Source organism: Rutidosis leptorrhynchoides, chromosome 9 (genome assembly GCF_046630445.1).
Source record: "Rutidosis leptorrhynchoides isolate AG116_Rl617_1_P2 chromosome 9, CSIRO_AGI_Rlap_v1, whole genome shotgun sequence".
NCBI lineage: Eukaryota > Viridiplantae > Streptophyta > Magnoliopsida > Asterales > Asteraceae > Rutidosis > Rutidosis leptorrhynchoides.
This window is the reverse complement of record NC_092341.1, coordinates 334,300,635-334,322,643: the sequence shown is the minus strand read 5'-3', so window position 1 is coordinate 334,322,643 and position 22,009 is coordinate 334,300,635. Positions and strand designations below refer to the sequence as shown.

The 22,009-nt window shown below is 32.0% G+C and overlaps 1 protein-coding gene across 1 annotated transcript; it reads left to right on the top strand.

Moving 5' to 3' along the window:
* Positions 1-19,390: 19,390 nt before the first annotated feature.
* LOC139869086 (uncharacterized) lies at positions 19,391-20,056 on the top strand. The gene has a single exon (XM_071857414.1). It carries the CDS (start codon positions 19,391-19,393, stop codon positions 20,054-20,056), a length of 666 nt encoding a protein of 221 aa, XP_071713515.1.
* The last annotated feature ends 1,953 nt before the right edge of the window (positions 20,057-22,009 follow it).

The following is a 22,009-nucleotide window of genomic DNA, read 5'->3' as shown; positions in this document are numbered from 1 at the left end:
CGAAAGCATACTGACGATCGGGCCACGATTTTAGCTCTTCAACAAAACCAAATTTGCCACAGGTGTCCTGAAGGACAGATCTGTCGAAACCAACCTTCAATCGACCAATAAAGATAGTGCGATCGAAAAAATCAGAGTTTGCCGGATTAGTCTTGCCGGACCGAGAAAACCCAGGAGGTGAGTTTTCGTCGGAGCTAGTAGAGAACAAATTAGGAGGTAAAAACTCAGTCAGAGTGGGAGGGCGAGGGAGTGAGCTATTAGCCGGCGTATGTGGGGCAGGATCAACCGAACGGTCAGTAGGAAAATGGTGATTTAAAGTTGAAGAAGAAGGTTGAAAAGTTGAAGAGGTGAAGGGATGGGTGGATGACCGTTGGGGGGTAAATTAGAGAGCATTTAAAAAAAAGTCGTTGAGTTAGTATATGATAGTTAGTTTCAGAAAGTCAGTGGTTATTATAATATACAAACAATGATGCATGTCCGAATTCATTAGCAATATATCCTTAGGGTTGGTCCCGTTAGATGATTTTAGGCGCGGCGTATTTCCTTCGGCTATATAATTGTGTGGATTCTGAGAATTTAAAATCGGATTTTCTCCATAAATTCTTCGATCTAAATGGTAGAGAAGTTTTCATATTTATACATTTTCTTGTTGGAGTTGTTTGGATGGGTGTTTACCCCAAAGTGTTCCCGTACATCCGTAAGTAACTTAATGTAACATGGAAAATTTCATTGAGATGAATCAACAAAGAAAAGAAAAATAGTCAACATCTTAATGTGTATTTGAGAGATTGTCCCTGGGCTGAGGATTGCCCACACCTAGATAAAGTATGAAAAAATAGAAAAATAAGCGAGAACTTCTTTTAATTTTATAACTTCAAATTTATATACTTCGTATTTTTTGCAAAAAATTAAATAATTAAAATAAAAAACTATAACTTGTCATTTACTTGTGAGGAAAACCGTATTTACACTGTCTCGACTCCTAACCAAACAATACCGGTAGGCGTTGCTTGAGTGGTATATGAGGGGCAGTCTGTTTGTCCTCAACGAGTAGGCGCATGTTCGATTTCAAGGGCTGAGATCTAATTGGTATTGTCAAGAATTAACTTCTCGAATGGGGTTTTTCCAACCTTAAACTGTACTGTCATGCTTGTTGCGATTGAGTTACCCTCTAACACGTGTGTTGTGACGACCCGAAAATTTTCGATCAAATTTAAACTTTATTCTTTCATAATTTCGACACGATAAGCAAAGTTTGTAATATTGAGTCTCGAAAACTTTGGAACTATGTTCATATATTCAATTGACCTTTGACTATGCCCGATGATTCATGAACAATTGAGTGTAAATAAATATGTAAATATATATATATAAATATAAGTCAAAATATAAATACAAATATAAATATAAGAGTATATATAATATTTGAGTAATCATATACATATTAATCAATTGGAATTAAAAAGGTAAAATAATAAATAAAATAGTTAAGTTACCATTAAAATAAATATATATAAATATATACATGAATTATATTAATAATTATTTGTATATATATAGATAAAATATATAAATATTAAATAAACGTTATTATATAATGTAATATTACATAATTAATAAATTGTAATATTAATATATTACAAGTTTAATTATAGTTGTTATATTATTATTACTATTAGTATTAGTAGTATTAAAAGTTATAATATGAAATTTGTTATATGTAATTGTTATATTATCATTATTACTTTTATTATTAGTATTAATATTAATATTAATGATAATAGCATTATATAGTTATTTTAACCTTATATATATATATATATATATATATATATATATATATATATATATATATATATATATATATATATATATATATATATATAATTGATATATAATTAATTTGTTATATCATTATTATTATTAAGGTAATTATAATAAATATTATTATTAATATATTGTATTATATAAAATAAATAATAAAAATTAAATAAATAGATCAGATAGCTGTATATCTTTTGTCTTCTTTATTTTTTTTCTTTCTTTTGTTCTATACAACTCGTGATACGAGAGACACATCAACCCTACCTAAACTCATTCCTTTTCTCTACCCTCTATAACCACCATTCATTGTTACCTTGCTGCTGCTGTTTAGTTGTTGTTTCATCACATCACAACCTAACCTTAGAATCATCGACAATCATCACTCTTTAATGTTATTCGATAAATCAAAACCACTTGTTTTACAGCGGTCACTACTCGTTTACAACTGCTATTACAGTTTTAATTGTTGTCGATTGTTAATCAATCAAGGATGAAGAAACCATGAAACCAAACAACTTCTTCTTCCTTCTGGTCACTGCTACGATTATGAACACAATAAAGATGAAGATGATAATGATTATGATAAATGATACGATGAGAACGAATAAGAACCGAAGACTGCCTTGGTTGTTTGCTACGTTTAGTGCACCTGCTACATCATTGAAACAGCTACTGTAGCCATCTTTTGTTCGAACTACTATTTTTTTTCTAATCCCAAACCTTCCAACACCACCACTCACCAAACTCAAAAGTTGTAGACTGTTATATATATTTTTTTCGTGCTTTCGGTTTACTTCAAAACACCAACAAACCATCAAGGTTCCTTCATCAATAATCACCTTAAACCATCCTTCCATCTCTCTTAATTTCTCTCTACATTTCCCTCCCCTCCTTCTATTTCCATCGTGATTTGCTTCTTGTTATATGTGTTTTTCTGTTACACTCAACAAACCATTCGAATATCACCGACAACCACCTTTAAAGCCGCCACCCTAATCCAATAAACACCATCATCTTCAAATGCAACCTGTGGCTTCTTTCTTTCTATTACTACCGCCAAAACAGCAGTGTATGCTGCTGCTATAGTATTGGTTCTATATATATATTTTTTTCTTTTCACGAAGGTAGATGATGAAGAAACGAATGAGATGTGGTGATAGAATGAAGAGAAAGTAACAATTAAAGATGATAAATGATTAATGAATAATCATGATAACGATAGAGGAAGTTGGATGGGTTCCAGCTAATGTTTTCAATTATTTAAACAGATTTGTTTTATTTCTTTCTTTTTGGCCACGTACGTACCCAGAAGACGTATTAAGTAGGGTTCATCTTTAAAGTGTGGGGCTTTGGTTCTTACTGAATCGGATTACATCTTGTTTGAGGATGTGCAGCCCATTAAACTTTGTTATCAGACTTGGATTTTTGGGTTGGGCCTGTGTAAATTAATGAAGGAGAAACAAGAGAAAATAATAATACCGGTGATATATTTATGGGACGTGATTATAACAGAAAATTGGAATTGATCAGATGGTTAGGAAGTCTTTGTGATATACGAGAGGTCGTGGGTTCGAGCTCGGGCTAGTGGAGTTTATATTTTTTTCTAAAGCTTATCCTTGTAGTGAGGTAGTTTTCTTATTGTATCTATTATTATTATTACTTGTACCATTATTATTATCTTAATTATTATCAACATCAAAACAAATATTAGAACAAGTATTATTATTATTATGATTAAGGTTATTGATATTAGAAATATTATTATCATTCTAAAATTTGTAAGATTATTGTTATTATTAAAAGTAATATAAGTGTTATTATTATTACTATTAAAATTATTTATCATTAGTATTAAAATGATTGATAAAAATATTGTTATTATTATTAAGTATTAAATATGATTATCAAAATGATTATTACCATCATTACTATTTTTTTCATTTTATTAAAAACTACTATAATTATCATTATTATAAGATTTATTATTAAAATTATCATTAACAGTAAAGATTAATATTTTTTTTCATAGTTATTATTATACCATTATATTTATCACTAAGATTATTAATATTATTGTTTTTATTAGTAATATTAAGTATTATCTATATTATCATTTTTACCATTACAAATATATATATATATATATATATATATATATATATATATATATATATATATATATATATATATATATATTTAACATACGTAACTTAACTATATTAATACTTTTATATACAAAATGAATACATTTAATGAAATAATGAAAAATATATATAAGTTAATAATATAAAAATTATATCACTAATAATAATATATATATTTATTCGATTACGATTATGTGTGTTTATATATATATGAATGATATAGGTTCGTGAATCCAAAGCCAACCCTTCACTTGTTCAATGTCGTCATATGTATTTTTACTACAAAATACAGTATTGTGAGTTTCATTTGCTCCCTTTTTAAATGCTTTTGCAATATATATTTTTGGGACTGAGAATACATGAGCTGCTTTTATAACTGTTTTACGAAATAGACACAAGTACTTGAAACTACATTCTATGGTTGTATTATCGAAATTGAATATCACCCTTTTAGCTTGGTAGCCTAAGAATTAGGGAACAGACACCCTAATTGACGCGAATCCTAAAGGTATATCTACGGGCCCTAACTCCCCCCATACTGGAAAATGGTATGCTTTAGTACTTCGAGTTATTAATACAGATGGATTTCTGTTTTGGGGATATTCTATATGCATCATGTTAACGTCTGTTACCAGGTGTTCTGTAACATCCCGCGTTTTTCCGTTAAATTTATTTTTGACACCGTTTTTTTTTAAATAATATCTTTCGTTAGTTAAATTCGTAGTTTCCGTTGACTAACGTTCATAATATCCCCGTCATTTAATTATAACATCACTCGTTTACTCGAGCGTTTTTAAAATATTCGTTGGTTAATTCTCGCACCCTCTTTGAAACTCGAGGGACCAAAGTTGCAAAGGGGCCTAACTAGTTGACTAGGTCAACTAGTCAAACCCTACCATCACCACTCATTCACTTCACCTCTCTTCTCCCTTTTTCTCTCTAGCTCAAGAACACTCTTTTTCTCTCAATCCATTCAATCATCATCTAAATCCGATTGGAGAAGCAAACATCAAAACAAATTACATATTTGGAATCCTCTATTCATCCTCTTCGATTTGGTACAAATTTCATAGCTTGGGGTAAGGTTTCTAAAAACACTAGATTTCTCTAAATTCATTTTATATACTTGAAATGGTGTTAGTTAGTGTCTATGGCTCGTGTCTAGCATGAATATATGATTTACTTGCTCGATTTGTTGTTTTGAGTAACTAGTTTGAACATTTGAAATGGGTTTGCTTAATCTTGAATTTTAGGTGATTAAATGTTGTTTAAATATTAAAGTTTATGTATTAAATGTGTTACTAGCATCATTAACTTCATTTTAATGTGTAGGTTGATTTGGAAAACATCACTAACATGATTATTGATTTTGTGATTCTTGGTTAGGATTTGATAGCTTTAAAACAAACTTTTGATGTTTTGAATGCCATGAAATATTATTATTTAGTGATTAGTTGTATTGTATGTTTCATCACCTTTAAAACGGCGTATCGTATGTGTAAATTGGATTCCCGAGTCAAGAAATGCGTTTTATGAACTTGAAACTTCGATTTTGAACATTTAACGATCATTTATTGAGGTTTTCATTGTTGTTAATGATGGAATTGATTCATAAAATGTGTTTAGTTGTATTCCTCTTTAAATTACCTTTCCAACGATATAAGATACGTGTTTTGAATGTTAACGAGTCAAAAGTTATGGTTGTTTGAAGTAAAAATTGTCTAAGTGATAAACTGCCCCAGAATGGCTGATGCAGGTGCAGATGCGGCGCATCTGCCTCAGATGCGGCGCATCTGAGGCAGACTGCCCACAAATGTCAATTTTCGCTTAATTCTAAGTATGCTACGCACCCCCGATCAACATGAAACTTGGCCAACATGCTTATACATGACTTCTAAGCTCAGGAAAATAGTTCGGGACCCGACCCGACCCCGTTGACTTTTTCGTTGACTTTGACCAAGTTTGACTTTTAGTCAAACTTAACAAAACACTTATGCAATCGTTCAAATCTTATTTTATACTTGATTCTTGCATGAAACTTGACAACGTGATTCACATGCTACATAATCGAGTCGTAACGAGCCATAGGACTAATTGAACACATTTCGTCCGACCTTGTGTCGTAACCGGTTAATTTATACAAATTACTTGTTTAGGTCAAGGCTAAGCAACTATCATGCACACGTTTACTTTGTGAAGTACATTATACTCGTGCACTCGAGGTGAGATCATAGTCTCATCTTTCAACAACTTTTAAGCTTTAAACTATGGGATGAGAAACATATACGTATCATACTTTTACACTTTGAACACAAGTACGGAAATGAACATTCCACGTGCGGGTTTGAACAAAAAGCCTCAATTCAATTATCATTAGTTACACTTGCAGGGTGTAAACGAGAACTTATATTATGTGATCACATGGGCTTGACGAGCCTCATTCGGACGGTTCGCTACCGTTAGCGGATGAAATATATTTTCGGGTCTAGTGTATGTTCTAACACTATGTAAAGGGTGCAAAACAGTTAAGTTTGATAATTGGGTGCCCACGATACAAATAACAACTTTGGAATGCAAATGATTTTGATAATCATCTTATGTTAAATCTTGTGGTTCAAATACAACGTTTACTAAAACACCTATGATTTCACTAACGTTTTTTGCTGACAGTTTTCTATATGTTTCTCAGGTTCATACTTGGCTATTTGATACATGCTTCCGCATACACTCATACTTGCTTGGAGTCAAGCATACATGCATACACTTTGATTTCTTGCTTGGGGTCAAGCATACATACATACATACGCTAGTGATAGCACCTTTGGATTCAAACATATTGTTTACATACTTACGCTATTTATAGCAACCGTGATTTTAAACTAATTGTGTCGCAAGTTATTCCATTTATACTTTTGTAAACTTAAACTTGTTGTCGATCCGTTTGGTAAACTAAACTTTGTAAGTCTTATACATTTCAAATGAAGGCGATATAATTTTGGTCAAACGCGTCTCATATAGGGACTACGACCACGTAACGGGACCTAAGTTAACGGCGCCGTCAATGACGATTTTGTCGGGTCGTTACATGTTCAATCCATATGAATGATTTTTAAACACTTGCGAGTGTATGATTATTGAATAAAGGAAATCTTGTGGTCTATTATATTATTGAAAATGATTGTTTACGATAAACTAATGAACTCACCAACCTTTTGGTTGACACTTTAAAGCATGTTTATTCTCAGGTATGAAAGAAATCTTCTGCTGTGCATTTGCTCATTTTAGAGATATTACTTGGAGTCATTCATGACATATTTCAAAAGGCGTTGCATTCGAGTCGTTGAGTTCATCAAGATTATTATTAAGCCAATTATAGTTGGATATATTATGAAATAGTATGCATGTCGTCAACTTTCGATGCGAAGAAAGTTTGTCTTTTAAAAACGAATGCAATGTTTGTAAAATGTATCATATAGAGGTCTAGTACCTCGCGATGTAACCAAATATAATGTATTTGTCCAGATGGATTAGGACGGGTCGTTAGAGTTGGTATCAGAGCGGTGGTCTTAGCGAACCTGGTCTTGTATTAGTGTGTCAAAATGATAGTTGTTTAGATGCATTAGTGGGTCTGGACTTCGACCATGTCTGCATGTCAAAAGTTTTGCTTATCATTTAGTGTCGAAAATTATTTGCTTATCATCCTTAAAGTCTAGACACGTCTTACTGCCTATATTGCATAGACAGTGTATAGATAAATTCATATCTTAGCGTATCTGTTATTGTTACCTTTGTCTGACAGCTTCCGTAGATTCCTCCGTAACTTATGGGATTTTAGTATTATATATGCATATGTAAATTATGTATTGCAGGGTACTAATCTACATCCTATAATCTATTTCTTATCGAAAATCCTTCATCTGATCGTACGAGATGAATCCCTCAATCAATTCGAATTCCTCGGATTCCGACAGCTATTCCGATATGGAGTTTCACCTAAGCTCTGAAAGCAGTGTCATCAGAATGAATCAACCAATCATTCATCCCCAATTCATTTGATGGGTTCGTAGTCGACTTAATCAATGAAGAAGAGAAGAAGGCGATACTTTCCATCAACCAAATTTCCCTCTTGGCGATGAACCTGAAGCACTTATCGGCGAACCGATCCGTAATACCATTTTCTCTCTCATCTCCAGAGTATCTCATCACGACTACGTACTATCATAATTTTTAGATCTTATTCATCCACTCGTTCCGACCGACAATCATCCCGGAATAATAGAAGAAATCAACGAACTTCGCGCTCGAGTAATCAATTTGGAAAACATGGTGCACAACTTACCAGCTTCAGCAACATCACCGGCCCCAACAGTACCACCAACAACTCAAGTTTCAACATCACCTGCCTCAACATCTCATTCTGTACCTCGAGTATAATCACCGTTCTACATGACGTTCTACATCAATTATCTTCGTTCTTCATGATGATTATGTAATCTCTAATGTTTTAGAGATTATGTATTCTAGATCTAACGGTAAATCATATGAGTTTAATACTATATTTACTCATTAAATCCATGATTACATCTGAAAAAAATATATATGTATAAATGTTTTCATAAAGATTGTAATTTAAAAATTCTTTTGTGCAAGCTGTTAATGGTGAAAATATTTTAACAGGTAGGTAATACCCTTGGAATATTTAGATTTCACATTAATGAGTTACACTGTACATTCTTCCAATCTGATTCAACAGTCATTTACTATCCTACTTACATCCACAGATATACATATCCGTTCACCGCAGAATAATTATTTTCATTCAATTTCATAATTGGATTTTGACCTATCAGAATCCAACAAGTGGCATAATGAAGAAAACATTGGACAAAATAAAATTTGTTAGAAACAAACAAATTAACTATAAGGAATTTTGTTAAGAATCCACGTTAACTGTTCCTAGCTAACTGTTCCTAGCTAACTAATTACATTTTATTTATCGCAATTTATATTCTTTCAATTTTATTTATCGTCATTTAATTTCTGTTATTTATTTTACGCACTTTATTTATCGTCATTTAAATACTGTTATTTACGCATTTAAATATCGGGACACGTATACAAGGTTTTGACATATCATATCGACACATCTATATATATTATTTGGAATAACCGTAGACACTCTATATGCGGTAATGCTGGAGTTAGCTATACAGGGTTGAGGTTGATTCTACAATAATATATATACTTTGAGTTGTGATCGAGTCTGAGACATGTATACAATGGGTCACGAATACGTATTAATTAATTCGAATATTATATATTAAACTATATATGAATTATTGGATTACTAATTTTGGACTGCTAACTGTGGACTGCCAACATTGGACAATTAAAAATGAATTAAAATATTGATTATAACATATGAAACTAAACAATTCTTCAAGTTTGCCACTTGATTTTATCTTAAACCTCATTTGTATCTTGACGATTACAATCTGTGTTCAAACCTTTCATGATTCTTGAAAATACCTCAATTGAGAGGATGAACCAACCGCACTTCATCTACGGAAGGAGAGATTTATGCATATAGTATTGCACCTGAAAAACTCTCGGAAACTGAGTAAGCGTTTAACACGTATCTGTGCTAACTCCTTTGGCGTTGTTATTACCGAAAATAAACTTTACAGTCCCTCTCCAAATTAGCCAATTTTGTCACAGCTCCAGCAAATCAACTTCAATTTTTTTTCATTCGAATAAGCCTTATTATAACTTTGTTATATAAGTTTGCTTTTTGTAACAACCCAAACCAAACCACGAATAACCCGCGATTAAATATCAAAATAAAAAAAATTCTGTGTTCAGCTGGTGGCGCGGCGCGCCAAGCATTTGCGCGGCGCGCAGAATGCCCTGGACAGGCTGCTCTCCCCAAAAGTCAAAAACACGAAAATGTTTGACCGTTTCCCGACACAATTAGACAAAACGCTTTTCACCACATATTCAAATATGTAAAACTAACACGTTCCATTAATAAAAAGGGTTTTACGACACCGGGCCCACATATGCCCAAATTACCCCTTTAAGTACAAAATACAAGTTTTCGACCACAAGACTTTTAATACAAATAAAGCCGAGCATGGCGATTGGGGATATGCTACACAATCCTAATCAATCCAAAAGCAAGCCTTCTAAAGCAACTACGCAAGTCTACTAGTCTCCGATTACCCGAGCCACCGCATCCATGCAAATCTATAAAAAGTCAACAACGAGAGGGTAACCTAACGCTTAGTGAGTGATAACATACTACAACATATATATGTATAAAATGGACACGCCACACAAATATCAAATACCGCATACCGAAGCATCCATGTATAAGGACACTACACTAAGCATACCGTACGATCTCTAAGCAATAAGTTAAAGATATCAACAAAGTATAAGTACACCAACAACGATGTGAACAACTCCAATATGCTACACCCGGAGGGTTAGCTACGACACAACGATACATTAATATACATAGAACAATATATAAACGAATAAGGTTAACCCCTTAACCCATTACCGAATACCAAAACTCCACTATGAAGATTGACCGAACTACACGAGCCTTAGTAATCCGAAACCACACGAGATTACCATCTTCAAAGACAACATCGAGGTTGGCCGAACTACAAGAGCCTTAGTAATCCGAAACCACACGAGATTACTACCTCAATAAGACGACCGAACTACACGCGTCATCATGAATCCGAACTACACGCGATTCACTTCTCCAATACCAAAACCCACAGTCACGGGATTATAAAATCCACCACATCGGGGTTATCCAAAACCACATCACAATACATGTGATAACGTACACACAAGTGTACACCTCGCCAAGAGGAGGTCAACCAAAATGCACAACCGTGTCAATTGGACCTATACACAAGTCCATCAAAACCACCTATATGTGAAGTGAGCTCTATAACCGAGAACCACTTCACCCGACCCGTACCCATCCTACACATACATATGCACATAGGATATTAACACTCACCTTGTCGCCTTGATGAACGCTTCTAAAATTATCCGCAACTCGCCGAAGGAATGTACCTATTCCATTATCATAATACCACAACACAATTAGGATGGATTTACAAACCAACCCAATTCGACACTTAGTGCAATTTCGACCCAATTGCACGTCCAAGCACAAACCGTGCCCAAACTAACCAATAATCACTAACACAAGTGATAATGGTCCTAATATGCCAATTAAACCCGAACACAAGTGTTAAACACTTATCGTTCTCAAAATCGCCCATAAACCCTAATTTTGACCCATAAAGTCAAAATCTCACCAATTACAAGTTTTGACACCAAAACATATTTAACTCGGTTTTATGCTTCAACTTAATCCATTTTAAGTTTATAAACCTCATCGTATCGACATTCGGGTCATAATCATCAACAAACCCTAACTTTGACTCTAGTCAAAATTAGTCAACCACAAGAACCCTAAAGGTCTCCAATACATCAATAATCACTAATACTAGTGATTATACACCATTCTCAAGTCTTAAACATGGTTAAATCATTAACCAACCCAAAACCCGCCTTTTAACACTTATAAACTCGAATCTTGGTGTTAATCTTCAATTAACAACTAAATGGGTTCCATCTATGAATCATAAAATCAAAAGCCCCAAATTTGAATGATGAACACGAAAATAAAATTCGGAGTTAGAGCTTACCACTAGTATCACCGCGTAGCTAAGAACGAGGAGAACAAACTTGTCTACTACGCCAAAGATCAAAACCCGCTTCTTCCTTTCCAAAAATCTATTAGAATCAAATGGGTGTTTGAGTTCTTGAGAGAAATATGAAAAGAAAAGGAAAAAGAAATGAATAAGTGAAATGGGAGGAGGAGGTTAAGTCCTCAAATCAGGCTCAAATGCGAAAAGACCGAAATGCCCTTTTAAAAACTCTAAAATAACAAAAGGGGTCTGCCAGCGACATATGGCGCGGCGCGCTATAACCCCACGCGGCGCGCGACTGTGCAGAATCAGAATCCAGGTCTTACACTTTTCGTCATCGTTACCGGGGAACCTTTTAAATTCCACCATATTACCAGCATACGTACCAGCAACCTCGTTGCTCCTTGGCTAATCTCTCCGATAAATCACTATACTTAATTATTGAAACCCTATCATGTACTCATCGACATCTTGTAACGATAGTTGCCATACCAATTACCGAAAATCAGCAATCAGTATTTTGAATCTCGCAACGTTTCTACATCAATAGTTATATGTATATATATAACATTTATCTCTTAGAATTATGATCTTCCATTCTAAAATTCCTGAAAAGCACTCTAGCTTACGAATCAGATCTCTGAGTTCTGAAAAAGCTGATGAAGCAGTGAAAACTGAAGACTGTTTAACAGTCGAAAGTTTGATAATAAAGAGCGACATACTAAAAAAAAAAGCTCAAGAGTTTTGATACTGAACAACGAGTTGAACAAACTATGAAAGAGTCTCTGAACAAATCACAAGGACTAAACTTGGACATAAAGAATCCTGATGATTCTGATTCGGATGAAATCTTTAGCGAATACCTTGCTCCTTAATCGCTCTAAATCATTGTGAATGAATTTCTTCATCACAATTTGATTCTAAAATTCTAAGATATTATCGTATCCTCTATTATAAATATCTTCGATATTTCTGGAGATATTTTCATAACTATTCTTATCTCAAATCATTTATCTCTTCGCGATATCAGTGTTACATCAGAAAGGAAACTGTTTTCGTTTCTAAATTCTGAAAAATTCGAATCAAAATATGAATGTTTATGAAGTAGTGTTGGGAACTGAAGCATGAGTTAGTATAATATAATGACACCTGATCAACGTGATTATATTACAGTAAGTCATGCTGAGTTTTCTAATGAAACGTGATAATTCACAGACCATAATGTCATCATGTGCCATGTTACATGACTCTTACATTCTATCTATTCTATAACCACATCAAGAACATATTTTCTTGATAGTCCTATCCTTTCTCTTGAATTCTGGTAAGATAACCAATCAAGATCGTGCCATTACAATTTTATTCTTAGAACATTAACTATGTTTATTTCAAAATTCATATCTGCTAATTCTGGACCATTATATGCGGTGCTTAATGGATAGAAGAGAAAACAGAGCATAAAGCTTCAAAGTGTAAATGGGGGTATAAATCGCAGCAAATAGGAGAGAGCATTAACTGTAGATGACAATGATTATAGGAGATAGAAGCAGGGACATCAAAATATAAGGGGGAATATAAAGCCCGATAACAACACATAAAGTACTAACCGTGGATATTAATACGAATAGCAATATAAAGACACGGTAGAATTAGGAATAGTATCACCCCAAGATAATAGTAGAAGTAAACAGATTTTCTTGGTGGAAGTTTGAAAAGAAGGATGACATAAATGATAATAATGAAAATATCAAGGTTTAGAACTGGATTAAGCATTTTCACAATCTTTTGGATGTATAAACTAAGAAAGAAAGTATAGGAATAGTGAGAATATTGAAACGAAAGAGTTTAATTTATAATGGGAATATCATACAGAGTAATCGAGGTAGATCACCATATTTAATTATAGAGATCTTAATTTCCTTATTCGTCGAAGAATCAAATCTTTTAGATTTCAAAAAATTTCTTTAAATCCATTTATTTCCGAAATTCAACCAAGACAACGTCAAAAGCTAAGACGCACCTTATTTTCTAAATTCAAACCTGACTTCGTCAAAAGTTAAAAACAAATCTTTATTTCTCATTTCACTCTTTTGTGATAACTTCACTCGTACTCTTCACAAAATCGAATTGTTTTATCTATATTACTCAATGATGATAAGACTCTAATTTTCAGCTCGTATGCGTCATGAGAACATACTTATTGTCAGGCATAACCATCCCAATCAAATTTCGGGACGAAATTTCTTTAACGGGTAGGTACTGTGATGACCCGAAAATTTCCGATCAAATTTAAACTTTATTCTTTCATAATTTCGACACGATAAGCAAAGTCTGAAATATCGAGTCTCGAAAATTTTGAAACTATGTTCATATATTCAATTGACCTTTGACTATGCCCGATGATTCACGAACAATTGAGTGTAAATAAATATGTAAATATATATATAAATATAAATACAAATATAACTACAAATATAAATATAAGAGTATATATAATATTTGAGTAATCATATACACATTAATCAATTGAAATTAAAAAGGTAAAATAATAAATAAAATAGTTAAGTTACCATTAAAATAAATATATATAAATATATACATGAATTATATTAATAATTATTTGTATATATATAGGTAAAATATATAAATATTAAATAAATGTTATTATATAATATAATATTACATAATTAATAAATTGTAATATTAATATATTACAAGTTTAACTATAGTTGTTATATTATTATTACTATTAGTATTAGTAGTATTAAAAGTTATAATATGAAATTTGTTATATGTAATTGTTATATTATCATTATTACTTTTATTATTAGTATTAATATTAATATTAATGATAATATCATTATATAGTTATTTTAACCTTATATATATATATATATATATATATATATATATATATATATATAATTGATATATAATTAATTTGTTATATCATTATTATTATTAAGGTAATTATAATAAATATTATTATTAATATATTGTATTATATAAAATAGATAATAAAAATTAAATAAATAGATCAGATAGCTGTATATCTTTTGTCTTCTTTATTTTTTTTTCTTTCTTTTATTCTATACAACTCGTGATACGAGAGACACATCAACCCTACCTAAACTCATTCCTTTTCTCTACCCTCTATAACCACCATTCATTGTTACCTTGCTGCTGCTGTTTAGTTGTTGTTTCATCACATCACAACCTAACCTTAGAATCATCGACAATCATCACTCTTTAATGTTATTCGATAAATCAAAACCACTTGTTTTACAGCGGTCACTACTCGTTTACAACTGCTATTACAGTTTTAATTGTTGTCGATTGTTAATCAATCAAGGATGAAGAAACCATGAAACCAAACAACTTCTTCTTCCTTCTGGTCACTGCTACGATTATGAACACAATAAAGATGAAGATGATAATGATTATGATAAATGATACGATGAGAACGAATAAGAACCGAAGACTGCCTTGGTTATTTGCTGCATTTAGTGCACCTGCTACATCATTGAAACAGCTGCTGTAGCCATCTTTTGTTTGAACTACTATTTTTTTTTCTAATCCCAAACCTTCCAACACCACCACTCACCAAACTCAAAAGTTGTAGACTGTTATATTTTTTTTTTGTGCTTTCGGTTTACTCCAAAACACCAACAAACCATCAAGGTTCCATCATCAATAATCACCTTAAACCATCCTTCCATCTCTCTTAATTTCTCTATACGTTTCCCTCCCCTCCTTCTATTTCCATCGTGATTTGCTTCTTGTTATATGTGTTTTTCTGTTACACTCCACAAACCATTCAAATATCACCGACAACCACCTTTAAAGCCGCCACCCTAAGCCAATAAACATCATCATCTTCGAATGCAACCTGCAGCTTCTTTCTTTCTGTTACTACCGCCAAAACAGCAGCGTATGCTGCTGCTATAGTATTGGTTCTATATATATATATTTTTTTTCTTTTCACGAAGGTAGATGATGAAGAAACGAATGAGATGTGGTGATAGAATGAAGAGAAAGTAACAATTAAAGATGATAAATGATTAATGAATAATCATGATAACGATAGAGGAAGTTGGATGGGTTCCAGCTAATGTTTTCAATTATTTAAACAGATTTGTTTTATTTCTTTCTTTTTGGCCACGTACGTACCTAGAAGACGTATTAAGTAGGGTTCATCTTTAAAGTGTGGGGCTTCGGTTCTTACTGAATCGGATTACAACTTGTTTGAGGATGTGCAGCCCATTAAACTTTGTTATCAGACTTGGATTTTTGGGTTGGGCCTGTGTAAATTAATGAAGGAGAAACAAGAGAAAATAATAATACGGGTGATATATTTATGGGACGTGATTATAATAGAAAATTGGAATTGATCAGATGGTTAGGAAGTCTTTGTGATATACGAGAGGTCGTGGGTTCGAGCTCGGGCTAGTGGAGTTTATATTTTTTTTTCTTAAGCTTATCCTTGTACTGAGGTAGTTTTCTTATTGTATCTATTATTATTATTACTTGTACCATTATTATTATCAACATCAAAACAAATATTAGAACAAGTATTATTATTATTATTATGATTAAGGTTATTGATATTAGGAATATTATTATCATTCTAAAATTTGTAAGATTATTGTTATTATTAAAAGTAATATAAGTGTTATTATTATTACTATTAAAATTATTTATCATTAGTATTAAAATGATTGATAAAAATATTGTTATTATTATTAAGTATTAAATATGATTATCAAAATGATTATTACCATCATTACTAATTTTTTTTTTCATTTTATTAAAAACTACTATAATTATCATTATTATAAGATTTATTATTAAAATTATCATTAACAGTAATGATTAATATTATTTTTTATAGTTATTATTATACCATTATATTTATCACTAAGATTATTAATATTATTGTTTTTATTAGTAATATTAAGTATTATCAATATTATCATTTTTACCATTACAAATATTATTTTAGTATTATTACAATTACTAGTTTCAACAAACAAATGATATATATAAAAAATATATATATATATATTTAACATACATAACTTAACTATATTAATATTTTTATATACAAAATGAATACATTTAATGAAATAATGAAAACATATATAAGTTAATAATATAAAATTTATATCACTAATAATAATATATATATTTATTCGATTACGATTATGTGTGTTAATATATATATGAATGATATAGGTTCGTGAATCCAAGGCCAACCCTACACTTGTTCAATGTCGTCATATGTATTTTTACTACAATATACAGTATTGTGAATTTCATTTGCTCCCTTTTTAAATGCTTTTGCAATATATATTTTTGGGACTGAGAATACATGAGCTGCTTTTATAAATGTTTTACGAAATAGACACAAGTACTTGAAACTACATTCTATGGTTGGATTATCGAAATTGAATATCACCCTTTTAGCTTGGTAGCCTAAGAATTAGAGAACAGACACCCTAATTGACGCGAATCCTAAATGTAGATCAACGGGCCCTAACTCCCCCCATACTGAAAAATGGTATGTTTTAGTACTTCGAGTTATTAATACAGATGGATTTCTGTTTTGGGGATATTCTATATGCATCATGTTAACGTCGGTTACCATGTGTTCAATCCATATGAATGATTTTTAAACACTTGCGAGTGTATGATTATTGAATAAAGGAAATCTTGTGGTCTATTATATTATTGAAAATGATTGTTTACGATAAACTAATGAACTCACCAACTTTTTGGTTGACACTTTAAAGCATGTTTATTCTCAGGTATGAAAGAAATCTCCTGCTGTGCATTTGCTCATTTTAGAGATATTACTTGGAGTCATTCATGACATATTTCAAAAGAAGTTGCATTCTAGTCGTTGAGTTCATCAAGATTATTATTAAGTCAATTATAGTTGGATATATTATGAAATGGTATGCATGTCGTCAACTTTCGATGCGAAGAAAGTTTGTCTTTTAAAAACGAATGCAATGTTTGTAAAATGTATCATATAGAGGTCAAGTACCTCGCGATGTAACAAAATGTAATGTATTCGTCCAGATGGATTAGGACGGGTTGTTAGATGTGTGGGTGACATATGATTGCGAATGTGGTTAAGTTCCTTTTGGGTGATGCCGATGTTATCGATAAAAAAAAAATTATCGAATTCTAACGAAAAAAATGTACATTAAAAAGTGAGTGCTAAACATGCCAATAAATTCCCTCCATTCCATTTATATTCAAGTTTTTTTTTTTTTTTTTTTTTGGCGAAAAAACGAATACTCATATAAAAACGAGAACGTTTTTCAAAAGAAAACGCTCTCAACAGGTATACAAAAGGACAAGGGAAAACGGGGAAGCTCGCATCTAAAAAACAACTATCTAAACAAAAACTATCTATAAACGAGCCCCCTAACATCCCGAAAGAAACCTTACAAACATTTAAACCAAACATGATCATGCATATTTTTACCATAGGGTTAATATGCCTGTTCAATACGTAAAAGGGGGTTTAAGGATCTTAGAACAAGGCTCTCCGGTCCGACTACCGTGAATAACCCTGGCCGATATGACGATATCGCCGGGGTGGCCAAGTGATTAAGTCCACCTCCGATAGCGGTCGCTGATCAGAAGACCCCACATAAGGTTGTAGGTGCTAGTTTAATAAAGAACTAACATGTTAACCTTGAGAAGACGAGAGATGATGCTAATAACATAAAGCGTGTAGTAAACGATGATTACGTAATGTGAGTAGCAGATAATGGTTACGTAACGTCGTGATCCTAGAATGATAATTAGGGTTAGTATATATAGCAAAACCTAATTCTAGAACCGTCTAAGATTGTGATAATCTTGTCTATAACAAACTCCCCTGAATCACGGATATAATTATGGAAAAGATATTTACTTGGTAAACAAGTAACCGCTGTACCGGGAACAAAGGCATTCGATACGAATCCGCATGCCGCATACCGCATACAAAGTATACGCATGCGCATGCGCGCGAGTGCCCGCATACGTACGTATTGCGCATGCGGGTTGCGGTATCATTAAAACAAAAACAAAAAAATACATGAAAATACAAGGAACGAAACTAAACCGGACCACAACCATCAACCTCGAGGACCTGCCATTTTCAATTTTTCACTGACCGTTTCTTTCAAAGAATTCTTCCCGGACCGATTCTCAATCTTGTAAGATAACACATTAGCTATTAAATTAATAAAAAACACTTTAATTTTAAAAAACACTTTAATTTTCACATTAGTTATTAAATTAATAAATATTAAACATACACATACAAAATTTTACTTTATTAGTTAACGATCTAATCATCACGGAGTATAATTTTAGAAAGTAGATGTATCTAGTGAATATTAAATTGATACAGAAGAAATACCTTATCATACTTGATTGTTTAAAATAGTATAATAAACCTCTAAATTTCAATAAAAATTGGTGACGGTTGTGACACTTTTTTTATGGAAGGATCTTTGTCTTGATGATCAATTGTTGTGCGAAAGATTTGACAGAATTTTCAGGTTGGAACAAAATGAAAATGCAATTATCGCGGAAAGAATCTCAAGAGATGTTAATTCGGTTATGTTCAACTGAAATTGGTCAAGATATCCGTCCGGTAGAACGCTAACAGAATTGATGCAGCTGGAAGAATTGTTAATGTCCAGGCCTGTTATTAATTCGGATCTGGATACATGGACCCGGATGCTACAAAACAATAGCAGCTTCACTACAAATGCATTGAATCGAATAATAAATGATCAAGTTTTAGGTGCTAGTCAGAACCAGGGCCCAACTATGCGTGATAATTTTCTACCACAAAAAATTGGTATCTTCATTTGGAGGGCTCGTATGGATAGGCTCCCAGTTCGGGTCGAGTTGGATAAAAGGACTATTGATCTAGATTCGATTGTTTGTCCACTTTGTAATAACAAAATCGAGTCGGTAGATCATAAACTTTGTACATGTTCCTTTGCAAAAGATATACGGCTACGAGTGTTCAAATGGTGGAAAAATAACTTGCATCTTTACTCGTCTATGGCTGAAATGTTTCGTCAAAAAAGGAGTGGCCAACATACGGATGCTCCTTCAAAAATATGGCAGGCTATAGAATGGGTAGTCGGGTACTCGCTTTGGAAAAATCGCAACTTAAGGCTGTTTCGTAACGAAAAAGTGATAGCTCCGGTTGTCTTCAATGAAATTCAAGTAACTAGTTTTCAATGGTTGGCGAATCGATCGAAGAAATTAGCTTTAGATCGGAACGAGTGGCTAATCAATCCCGGCATTTATGATGATCATGGTTGATTAGCTATTCTCCTTTTTACCCTTTCGTGTGTAATTTTAATGTTTCCCTGTATTTTTTATATGTATTTTTTATATGGTCGATAGCATATCTCTCTATGCTCCATTTGTATCTCTTTTAATCCTTAATAATAATAGTAATTCTCTGCCTTTTAAAAAAATATATGGAGGAAGGAAAATGAGCAATAAACTTGTGTAGATCGATCGATGTCGTGGTATTACTTGAACCCTGTATGGTTAACTGGGTGTCCTTGTTTTTTTATATTAAAAAAATATACACTCACCAATAAACTATAGGGGATGATTCTCACACACACTTTTTTGATCCTCACACACCTATTTTAACTTTGTACTCTTCTAATAATACTCAATTGGTGTGTGAGGATCAAAAAAGTGTGTGTGAGAATCATCCCCCATAAACTATAACGTGTAAAGTTTTAAATTATTGAAAAGAATTAACAATTAAAAAATAATCCAAACTGATTGCTTTAGCATACATTGAATCAATGAAATCCTCCAAGTGTTAATTTAATACGAGTAATTGTATGTTCTTATTGGTGTCTTTTTCTCAGTCAAACATATTTAAAAATATCAAAACTTTTGGTTACTTTTTGGTACCACAATCTGCCGTCATAGTCAACTTACTTCAAACAAGTTATTTTTATTTTTAAGTAACACCACTCCATGGTATGATTTTATTTGTCGCGGATACCATGTCTATCGTTATCTCAGTATTTTCTCTCAAATATTAATGAGTGAATAATAACCAATACCATTCATGACATCTTTAATCGAATAAATTAAACTCATTATACTAATTAAACAATACATTATGTATGTTTGGCAAAATTAGCTGGTAGCTGGTAGCTTATATTTGATAGCTTTTAGCAAAATTATACTAATTAAACAATACATTAGGTATGTTTGGCAAAATTAGCTTTTAGCTGGTAGCTGTTAACTGATAGCCGGTAGCTGTTAGATTTTTAAATATATTTTGTTGTTAGGTAGAGGAGCTAAATCTGTTAAATAAAGAGTAAAATGACAAAAAACTATAAACTAAAAGCTTTTTGTTTTGGTCTAAAAGCTTTAAGTTAAAAGCTTTTAGCTTTTTCCTTTAGTCTAAACTCTAAACACTTTAAGCTCCTTTAATCAAACAAAGCTTTTTAATAAATATGAGTTTTTTCATAAAAGCTAAAAGTTAAAAACTCACAAAAACTCTAAACAGCTACGCGACAAACATAACCAATGTATAAGTATTAATGCAATAAAAAAAATTAAAGTAATCACCTTATCATCAAATATGATATTCCGTGACTGAAGCAATCACGGATCAACAAAACTAACCAATAGCGACAATGCCATTGGTGTTAGTGATGACAATGGCAATGGCTAAGGAGTGGCTAAGATATGACTTTGAGGGATGAGGATGGTCTAACGAACATGAATTATACGGAGTAATTGATTAAAAGTTAATTTAGTAACAACGTAACTTGATTAAAAGTTAATTTAGAAACAACGTAACTTACCTGAATGACTATCAATTTAGCGATCGTGATTTTATTTTTTTAGATGAATATATATATATATATATATATATATATATATATATATATATATATATATATATATATATTAGTGGTAGGATCAAGAGAGAAGTAACCAATCAGGGGGAAGCGGGGGGAAGCAAATACTTTTTTTTCGTTTTTTGAAAAAACTTTATTCACGAACATTATAGATGAGATGAAAATATGAACATTTAATAAAGACACTTTGTGATAAATATTTTTATTTTGACGGGAAAACACTCGAAGAAGTAATATATAACAATTATCGTGTTTTTCGAGCGTATGTTGAGGTTTTAGCTATTAGGGTTTAGATATTAGGGTTTATAGGGTTTAGATATTAGGGTTTAGAAATTTAGGGTTTAGGGTTTAGATTTAGGATTTAGATTGAATT

Coding starts and splice junctions, on each gene's coding strand:
- LOC139869086 (XM_071857414.1), top strand. CDS start 19,391: ATGCAGCTGGAAGAATTGTTAATGTCCAGGCCTGTTATTAATTCGGAT.